The 10428-nt window shown below is 40.1% G+C and overlaps 1 protein-coding gene across 2 annotated transcripts; it reads left to right on the plus strand.

Moving 5' to 3' along the window:
• The first annotated feature begins 201 nt into the window (after positions 1 to 201).
• Positions 202 to 9766, plus strand: lamp2 (lysosomal-associated membrane protein 2). Of its 2 annotated transcripts, none has more exons than XM_070836353.1 (9): positions 202 to 383; positions 2072 to 2187; positions 2844 to 3054; positions 3148 to 3309; positions 3406 to 3644; positions 3744 to 3863; positions 4640 to 4694; positions 4793 to 4963; positions 6256 to 9112. In XM_070836353.1, exons 1-9 carry the CDS (start codon positions 338 to 340, stop codon positions 6393 to 6395), a joined length of 1260 nt encoding a protein of 419 aa, XP_070692454.1. In that variant the 5' UTR covers positions 202 to 337; the 3' UTR covers positions 6396 to 9112. The 2 variants fall into 2 exon arrangements, with proteins under 2 accessions (XP_070692454.1, XP_070692453.1); XM_070836352.1 differs by lacking the exon at positions 6256 to 9112 and adding an exon at positions 9308 to 9766 and having other exon boundaries at positions 205 to 383.
• Positions 9767 to 10428: the final 662 nt, after the last annotated feature.

The following is a 10428-nucleotide window of genomic DNA, read 5'->3' on the forward strand; positions in this document are numbered from 1 at the left end:
ATTAATCATTGATTCCCCAACACATTTCAGTGTCTTGTATGAAACCAGACCATTAGTAAGTATTTTATATCTGAAGCCAGTAAACATTCACATTCTCGTGAGCCTCGGAAATGCATAAAGCACAATAACTAACTCTGTAAAAGGGGAAAGAGATTTAGATCTTCTGTGTGGTCCACACCTCTCTCCGGTTTGACACATTGGTCCCTGTCATATGACTTCCATTTCCTGGTACAGTCGGCGGCTGCACAGACACTCAAACACCGCTGACTGAGCGTTCCCGTCGGGCTTCTTCTTGATCTTCTCTCCGGTGGCTGACACTCCAAACGACTGGGCGATCATGTCCCGATATGCTGCATTTGTTTTATTCCTCGCTTCTGGAATCGGTACGTATCCTCACCTGAAATAGTCTTTGAAATCAGTTGTGGGAAAAAGAAATGCTATCTGTTTCTGCGAAGTGACGTGATTAAACTTATGGGACACCCCGGGCCTGGTGTCTCAGGCTCAGGCTAAATGCTGCCATAGAAAAGAGATTTTAACAACATATGTTTGTTTGAAAATTGATTTTGTTGGCATGAATGCGCGTTTACTGTACGGGCCTTAAAATTAAACCATGGTTGGCGGATCAGCCCAGTCGTGATGTTGTGCTAATGAAGCTAGCTCGATGGCTAATTGTTACCTACGTCAACAACACTAGACTGGTACACCGCCAAGTTACCGTGTGCTGTGAAGAAACTACATGTGTCCACATAACTGTGATTTTTCTTTTCATTGCAATGTATAAAAACCAAACTATACCCTTAAAGTTAGCTGCTAAGCTAGCGTTGACATTAGACTGCCGTTCCGCAGTGTGTTACGAAGTTATTGTTAGCTAACTTAGCATTTAGCACACTTGTTTTGAAGCTACAGTTGGAGTTGATGATAAAACCTCAGGCCGCCTGAGTCATGCCTGCTGCTAATCAAAATTAGCCAGACACATACGAAGGGACAGAACAGGACAGAAAACAAAAATAAGAAACCCCGTTCACATTATGCTAAAATTGTTAGCATTAGCCACATTTAGCAGTTTACAGTAACTCATCACGTGACAGAACGAATTACCGTTAAGATAACGTTTGTGATTTAGCATATTAGCCAAACTGACTGGCAGCTCTACAGAAAACATTAATTGATTAAAAGACATTAAAATGTGTCGAGTTAAAATTGCGAGTTAGCCTGGTCAGTTTTGTTAAAGATTAGCTATCAGTGTGCTCATAGTGCGGTAGTTTTTCTGGAAAGTTCATATCTAATACTGTCACATACGGTGTTACAGCTAATTCTGTCACCCATCATATTCTGTGACCCTGTCAGGAATTTCAGCTATGTTCCCACTGCAAATGTTTTTATCATACACTATCGCACTCTCTATTTTGATAAGCTTTGCCAATGATGGTGCTCCCATAGTCTGGGTCACATAATTTGATAGCCATGATATCAAAAAAATGTTTATAGCTGGGTCACAAACATCTGTGTGAGTTTGAGTGACTTTATGTCAGGTGCTCTATACGTTTATATTCCACGGAGATTATGGCAGGTAGCTGATTTTGAGTTCATGACAATGCATCGTCCAATACCATACAATAAATCTGAGAAGACCTTGGCCTCTCCTTTGAGGTGTGTATAAGAGTCAGTGGGAAGGTGCAGGCCTTTGTTGCAAGTGTGACTGAAATGTGACTGAAGTGAGTGCAGTGATTTTGAAATGTTTTCTTGTTTGCTTAAGTCAACGTGGGGTCATGTGATTCTTGCTCTCATAACAAGTAGCTCATAAACACATTTATGTGACAGGTTAACTAGGATATCTCCAGCTGCGTGGGATATTATAATAAGCCTGAAACAACTGATGAACATTGAATTAGATGCATGAAATTAAGGTCTTGTGCAAACATGCGTACCATCTGGAGTTTGGAAAATTGTTGTATTGTATGAGGTTGTATTTCACTACATGGCATTGGCTGTGGATTTATTTTGTTACATTCCAGCTGGGCTAATAATTAGTAAAGATAGAAAAACAAAGTGTTTTTCTTTTTCTTTTCAGTGCTCCAGCTGTCACATGGCACAGAGGTGTCTGTCAACGACAAAGACAACAAGTTATGTCTCTACGCCAATCTGATGGTCAACTTCTCAGTCTCATATGAAATCGCTGACAATAAGGTGAGTATCTAACCGTGTTTAGTACACTTAGCACATCAAACTACACTCTATACTAATGAAATTCCTTTGCTAGTATAGCAAAGCAGTTCCACTGTCATCAGGTGACCTCAACAGCGTGACTATCAGACAGCTGTTGTGAAAGCACATGTCATCGTTCAAAAGGGAAAAGAAGGAAGTCACTACAAAGAAGATAGATAGATAGCTTCTTGCTATTCAGCATTTTCTCTTTGTGAGTTTTCCTGGTGCATATCCTGTGAATGGTATGTCCTGTCTTTTCACCAGTGAGTTGTTGTGCTGTAGAAATCAACTCACAAAGATGTTTTAAGAAATCTTCTAACCTGTTTTTCTTATTCTTGCTAAGTGTAATTCACATTTAATATTAGCCATCTACATAATATAATATAATAATCTTAATGCCATGTTTACAGGGGAAATGTTTCAAGTAATGAGAAACATTATTTTAAGAGTTAGACATGGATGTTTGAATCATCATTTTTCTCAAGCAAAGATGAACACTTTAAGTGCTAAAGTACACTGCCCCTTACTTGCTTAGTGGCAGATGCTTTTGCATAAATCAAAATTATGTTCCTTTAGTGTATCTGTTTGCTTTTACAGTTTGTAATCGTTAAACGAGGCTACACTCTGCTCTCTTTTAGAGTGCAACAGTCGAGTTTGAACTTCCTGCGGACGTCAAAACAGATGGAAGTGAATGTAATGCCACAAGCTCAATGTTGAAGCTTAATTTTGGAGAGGGACACTCTTGGAGCATGAACTTCGCCGTGAATGGAGAAAAGTACGAGGCTGACACCATCACCTTTTCCTACCAGCTCAGTGACGCAACCCTCTTCCCTAAATCTGTATCAAATGGTAACTTTTACACCTCAACGTGCAAACAGAAAATACACAAGTGGACAAGAAGTGCCTCATGCTGACACTGATGTGTTTTTGAATTTCTTTTAGACACTAAAACTGTCGCAGTGAAGCCTCACATTACGGATGTAGGCGTGGGCACCTGCTACTCGTGCAAGAGTAGAGACGTGATCGAGGCTGATTCGGTCAATCAAACACTGTGGAACGTGCTCATACAGGCCTTTGTCATCAACGGCAACAAGAGTGAGCAGAGTAAGTGCACATGTAGCGTCACGTCTCATCCTGCCTGTAATATTTCTCTCCTGGTGGCGCTGATTGTCTGCTCACTCGTGTTTTCTCCTCACACAGTTACCTCCTGTGCTGCCGACCTGCCCGTGACCACTGTCGCCCCCACCACTCATTCCACCAGTACCACGACTGCCGCTCCTGTCACAAACACCACTTCCTCTGCACCACCCACCACCCCCACCCCCACCCCCACCCTCCCCACACCCGCCGTTGGGAAGTACAGCTTCAAGTCTGATGAAAACGGCACAGCCTGTCTATTGGCAAACTTTGGCCTGCGGATCGGCTTGAAACAAGCAGAGGTACGTTCCTAAACACAGACTTCAGGCCTTTTCTCTCCAGATGATGCACAGATGAACTCCGGTGGACCATCTAATCCTTCTCTTTTCCCTCTGGCACAGAAATATGAGGAGATGAACTTTGACCCTAATGGGACCATAGTCTCTGGATTGTGTGGAGTCAACAGCAGCGAGCTGGTGTTGGTGTCCAGCACAATGACCATCATCTTAACCTTCACCAATGTAAGTCTGCAACAATCCAGTATGTTCTGCCATTTTTAATCAGCTCGTGGTGACTCAGCACCGTGTGAATCTAAGGTCTAGTTTAAAGGTTACTGGTTATTGTGACAATAAAAATACTAACCAAGCAATAATTTTACTTTTAAGCACAAATATGAGTTGCAACAATTAGCTGATTAATCAATCCACATAAAATTAATTGGCAACTGTTTTGACAGTCAATATAATATTTTACAGTTTCATCCCCTTAGATGTGTGAATTAGCTACTTTTCTTTGACTGGTATTTTAGTGGTTACTTTTGGTTTTGGACTCTTGTTAGGATAAAATATGGCATTTGATGGGCTAAAGAAAAATTGTGATGGACATTTATCACTATTTTCTGATATTTTAGACCAAAGGATTCATCGAAAAAGACGATCTTGCTGCCCAAATATTCAGTTTTTTTTATCAAATGATTTGCATTACTGTGTTCCCATGTTTGTTATTGTTTCATACCTGTGGTAGGCAAACACAGAATTCGATGGTTTAAAAATGCTGTAACATGGTTACTAACATTATATAACTTAATAGACAGGATGCAACAAAATGTGAAATGTTCACTGACAGTCTCACTCACCGCTGAAAAGAGAGAAGGGAAATATTTGTATCCTGGATGTTCCAGGTGCTGAGTCTGTTTTAGCCTAATTCAGAGAGCTGCTGGGGTGGGATTTTGTTAAATTGCTCATAATAAATTATTTGGATTCTCTGTTTCTGAATCTTGTATTTTTCCATCTAACAGGACACAAAGAATTTCCGTCTGCATGCTGTGAACGTCACCGGGAAGACGAGCGCTGGTAATTAGAAGAATCACATCTACCCACGTAGACCAGGCACCACACTGGGCAGCGAGCTGAGGGTGACTTTTTCATTACATCTTTATGTTTCTTTCAAGGTGTTGTGTTTTCTGAGGCGAACACCAACCTGAGTCTGTGGCAGGCGGCGATCAGCAGCTCCTACATGTGTAACAAGGAGCAGAACTACACCATCACCAGCGTGCTCTCCTTCTACACCTTCAACCTTCAAGTACAGCCTTTTGCAGTCAAGAAGGGTGTTTTCAGTACAGGTAGGTTGCTTTCAATGCCCCTTAAAGCAGACTCTGTTCATCAGACCAAACAGTTTCATATTTACAGTGTGGAGGAAATGGCCAAGTCAGAGCCGATGACTCTAGAGGTCGTAATGAGGAAGAAGATTTTTGTTGTGTTTGAAGCAACCAAATTGATTGTATGGTTAGTTTGTACCGGTACAAGGGCTGGGTGGACAATATCTTAGATAAAAGATTTTTTGTCACAATAGCTGTAGTCCACTACAGTATGATCATATAACGTTCTTAATGCAATTTATTTTCCCATCCGCCCCTTTAAATGAAGTAGTACCTTTTGACATTTGAAAGATTTTTAGAGGCATAAAGAGGTGAAAGAATTCAGTATTTCACAATGTGGAAAAAAAGAAATTGGAGTAAAAATGTTTTAAAAAGTAGACATACTCACTTGGGACTCCTTGAAGGGTCGTGACCCTCAGTTTTGGAACCTTGGCTTTAAAGGTGCGGTGTGTCGTAATGAGTTGCATCGAGCAGTGACGTTGCAGAATACAACCAGCTGAATACTCCTTTCCTTTGCCTACTTTAGGGCAAATTGGTGGCCTACATACATGATAAGTATGATCATCTATTTGTCCAAATTAGGGTTTTCAAACTTCTAAGAACAAATAATGGTTTGCTAGTACCAGCAACCACTTGTTCCTCCTCCTCTTCGTCATCCAATCAGTGCATTCACACCGCCAAATTTAAGCTTCCACTTCTACGTGAAAATGTGAATGGCCCGGTTTGTCCATTCTGGGCTCCTGTAGAAATATGGCGGACACTGTGGAAGAGGACAAGCTCTGTATGTAGATGTAAAGAGCTCATTCTGAGCTAACAAACACACGAGTCTTAGTGCTTTAGTTCTACTGAAAACATAATAATGAATATTCTGCCAAAACACCCCCCTAAATCCTGCACACTGTACCTTTAAATCCTTTAAAGAGACAACGCCATTTCTGATCAAGTCCATTCGAGGCTCAACTTCCTGATGAGTGTAATTTATGTTCATCTTCCTGAGTACTTCAAAGACGGCCAAATTACTTTTGTAATTGTGTTAAGTGGTTCTGCGATGTCCGATATTCATTCATATGAGCACTGTGTTATGTGGCAGCTTTAAACTTTTTGGGTATTTTGTCACACTTGCGCAGCTCGACTGTTTTTAAAGATTGCAATTAATCTGAAGTGCAGTCCTGCTGCTTCGTTCTTGTCTCTCAGGATGTGCTGTTAATCACAAAATCACTGTTGCACCTGTTGACTGACTCTCTCTTTATCTGCAGCCCATGAATGTTCATTGGATGACGCCAACATCTTAATCCCAATCATTGTTGGCGCTGCTCTGGCTGGCTTGATTCTCATTGTAGTGATCGCTTACGTGATTGGTCGAAGAAAGACTTACGTTGGATATCAGACCCTTTAAATCCAGTTAACGGGGTTCCCAAGCCTGGTCCATGGGGTTCATCTTCATGTTTAATTGGCCAATTATTTAAGAATTCAAGAGTCCAAACTCAACACTAAAGTCGCAGCTAGGAAAACATGAGATGCACTTTTATAAAATGACTGCACTCAGAAAAATACATTTCACTATCAGCTGGTATTGAGGTTATTATGAGACAACATAAACTGCACATAGAGCATTTTGAATTGCAGTTACCTCTTTAATGATACCATAATAACAAGAATAAAACCCATGTAAAGATGGAAGGTTTGGTGTTTTTCTCAAGGACCAAACTTGTTTACCCCCAACGTTTGTGTTTCATTTTTGTTATTTTCTGGATGTCTTGTTTTTCCTTTTTCGTTGTGTTTTTGTGTAAATGAGCAAGTGCACAATCCACACAGCCTTTTTAAAAGAAAATAATGAATTATAATTGCATCCTGTATACAGTATATAGAGTTCTTGGAGCTGTCCAGGTACATTGGGACTTCTGCATTTACAAAAGATACAAAAGATTTTTTTTGCCCATGTTTAGCACAAGATGTTCAACAGCAACAGTTTGTCGCTGCGGGATCCTGCACTTGCTCTGACGACATTCCCTTTTTGTTTTCATTTTGACATTATTTAAGCTTTGTGCACATTTTAGATTTTACTTTCTTTTATGGTTTGACTTTTCATCCCCATAATTAGTTGCACAAGAACGATAATTTTCTCAGCATTTTAACAGCATTTCCCCCACAAATCAAAGGAAGACGGTCACGCAGCTTTCTTTCTTTGCTCCCAGAAATCCATTAACAAGGATGAAGGTCGACTGCGTTTCCAAGTTTTGTCAAAGGAAATATGCTTTAGCCCATGTTTGCCCCTGTAGAGCAGGAGAAACATTGGAATTGTTGCCCAGTCATATTGAGGATGTGAAGTCAAAGTGTTTGTTGTTTAAACATTAATAAACCTTATTTTTTGCAGACATTTCAACATGTCAGGCAGTAAAAGTCCACGTGGAACTAATGACATTAACAATGGCTCATTTACATGGAACTGTAAAGGCCCTCGTTGGTGTTATTAACTACACCTGTTTGTTTCCTGCAGTACTGTGTCAAAATGTCTGCAGTTTAAAAGGTTTTCCTGATTTGCACATGTTCCAGTCAGAGAACACACCTGAAAATAAACTCAACCGCTTTTTTTTTTTTCTCACAGAATACCTTTTGGCATTAGGTTTAGAAAAGGGAAGAGTTTCATTGTGTAAATATTCACTTTCAGCACAGACAATTCTGAAACGAGGATATACACACACGTAAATGCACTAAAGCTCTCTTTATGTTTTTGCTTTATTTGAGACTGTTGTCACGTTAACTCACCTGTGTGAAGGCCTGGGCTTAGCCTGAGCTCTGTAGGGTACGTTAAAGCTCCTGAAAACTATTTGTATAACATGAACAAGAAACAAACAACTTTAAAGGTGAGGAAAAAATGTACTGCAGCATTTTTTAATGCACAGTTTGAAGGCAGAAAGAGAGACACTTTGACTGTTACAACTCATTTCTGTCGGTCAGATACCAAGCTACAGCCAGAAGACCCTTAGCTTAGCTTAGCTTAGCACAAAAACAAGAGGAAAACCATATGCTATGCTACTTATGCTAAGCTGAAGGTCTGCTAGGTCTCGCTTCCTGTTTACAGTACAGACACGAGCGTGGTTTTGACTTTCTCATCTAACTCTGTGTAAGAAAGCCAAAATGTAGAACTATTCCTTTAAAAGCTCACCGTAGCTGCTTGTGTGGTTTTAAGGCAAACAACCCCACACCTGTCTTCAAATTTTGATTATGAAGTTGCTGAAAAAGACAGAATTATTCACCTTGCCGCTCAAAGTGAGCAGCTGAGAGTACGTTTTCAGGAGCTTTTACATCCAATAATTAGCGCTGGTTGCAGCGATGGAGGTTCAGGGATGGAGGCGCGGCCCAGGATGTGTATTTCTATGATAGAAAGCCAATGGTCGTAGCTGTGTATTGTTGCTTAATTCTAGCAGAGTGCTGTGTGCTGCTAGCCTTGTTCCAGCTCTTCAGGAGTGGAGCAATGCGGGCAGTAAACTACACTGAATATGAGAATCACTAGAAATATTTGCATTTTTAAGTTGCTTATTAAACTTGCTTTCCCAGGACATTGTACGTGTGTATGAACAATGGCTCTAAAGACAGACATGAGCTTTGATTTTGCTTGTGATTGTTGCTGTCTTGTGCATTTCAGCTTTGTAAGAACTCCTTGTAAGAAAGCCTTAATTATTGAGATGGTTTTGCAGCACTGGTATAAACGTTCATGTTTTCTCTAGGTTGATCTCTGTGGTTCTCAGTAAATCATCTCACAGGTTTATCATCACAACAGCTGTGCCTTAGCCCAGAGATACCTTCCTGTACATTCAATAACTCACTAATACTGTTAAGATGATTCGGCTCATTATTTAATTTCCCTTCACAAGTTGAGAACACTTGCACACACACAAAAATTCAGTGTTCAGCAAAGGGAATTTGAACTGCAAAACCATCTTGTTAAAGATCAATTGATGTGTGTTATGTGGTTACAAACGACTGCGGAGTTCATCTCCACTCTCATGATGTTCGCTGTGATGAATCAAAATTCAAATTGTGTGTTAGTCTGAAGTGAAGCTTTTTAGTATTTTAAGATTTATGGAAATAAAAGTGCATTGCTGCCCTGGACACTTGAGTAAATTTGAGTTTATTCCTTTTTGTAAAACTGTTCATGCTTTAAATAGTAATTAAAGCGAGTTAGAAGGCTTCTTCTTCCTTCCAGGCCTTCATGCATTAACCATTCTGTTTTTTTGGGGGGTTTTTTTGACTGCTCTGTTCAACCTATGAGACATTCACCTCTCTGCTCTCTTCACTCTTGTCTAGCTGAGGAATGCCAGGCTGATGCAGAGAGCTTCCTTGTTCCCATAGCTGTCGGAGTTGCCCTTCTTGTTCTCATTCTTATCGTTCTGCTGGCCTATTTCATCGGGAGAAAGAGAAACATGGCCGCCGGCTACGAGTCGTTCTAGAAACTTCATTTAGATCTTTGTGCAAACAGTCAGTGAACTGCTGCCTTTCTGTCTTGCTGCCTCTGACTAATGGTGAAAAGTGACCAACATGTTGTATTATTGTTGTTTCCATGTAGTGCTTCATGCTGTCGACTGCCTGACTGTACTCACAAATGTCATTTTGGGAAAAGTGCTCATTTGTTCTCTTAACGAGAGCTCGATGAGAAGATTGATACCACTTTCATTCGTAGGGTTCGTACAAAATGCTTACATTTAACATATATGTTTTCAAGGTTAGTAATATCTTTGAGCTTGAATATACTCCTTGAAAAAATGTTTGATTTTCAGTTTAATCTGGTGTTTCATCTATACAGTCACTCATGTAAATCAAAAATCTTTTGATATTTGAAATGAAACGAGCCCATCATATTTGTTTGTGTGATGATATACACTGATTACAGTGGGTATAAAGGAATTCCGTAAACTTCTTTATTCGTAGTTGCATTTATAGTTACAGTTTAGAAGTGACATGGCATTTTTGGTTTAGGTACCTTCAAATTGCTTGAATTTTTACTCTTAAAAAGTTGTACGAACCCTGTCTCATGTCTGTAGGGTAAATAAGAAGCTACAGCTAGCAGCCTTTTAGTTTAGCTTTGCATGAAAACTGGAAACCAAGGGAAGCGGCTAGCCTGGCTCTGTCCGAAGGTAGCAAAAATCTGCCTCCCAGCACTTCCTGTTGGCTTTCTGCACACACGTGACATTAAATAATGAAGTTAAAAAGCTCCTCTACACAGACTGATTCGATTAAAATCTTCTAATACGTGTTTTTTTGTCCAGATTAAACAAAGGAGATCTAAATCCTGGTAACTTTAGAGGAGCCATCAGGCAGAGCCAGGCTAGCTGTTTCGCTAATCAGCTGCTGGCTGTAGCTTCATGGTGACATGAGTGATGTTGATCTTCTCATCTTATTTGACTGACTCATTTAGCATATTTTCCAAA

Source organism: Pempheris klunzingeri, chromosome 9 (genome assembly GCF_042242105.1).
Source record: "Pempheris klunzingeri isolate RE-2024b chromosome 9, fPemKlu1.hap1, whole genome shotgun sequence".
In the NCBI taxonomy this organism is placed as follows: Eukaryota; Metazoa; Chordata; class Actinopteri; order Acropomatiformes; family Pempheridae; genus Pempheris; species Pempheris klunzingeri.

Bases quoted from the DNA above. Each gene is read 5' to 3' on its own strand.
- lamp2 (XM_070836352.1), top strand. From the start codon at position 338: ATGTCCCGATATGCTGCATTTGTTTTATTCCTCGCTTCTGGAATCG. The intron at 2,188-2,843 runs GTGAGTATCTAA...GCTCTCTTTTAG, and splicing joins ATGAAATCGCTGACAATAAG to AGTGCAACAGTCGAGTTTGA. The intron at 3,310-3,405 runs GTAAGTGCACAT...CTCCTCACACAG, and splicing joins CGGCAACAAGAGTGAGCAGA to TTACCTCCTGTGCTGCCGAC.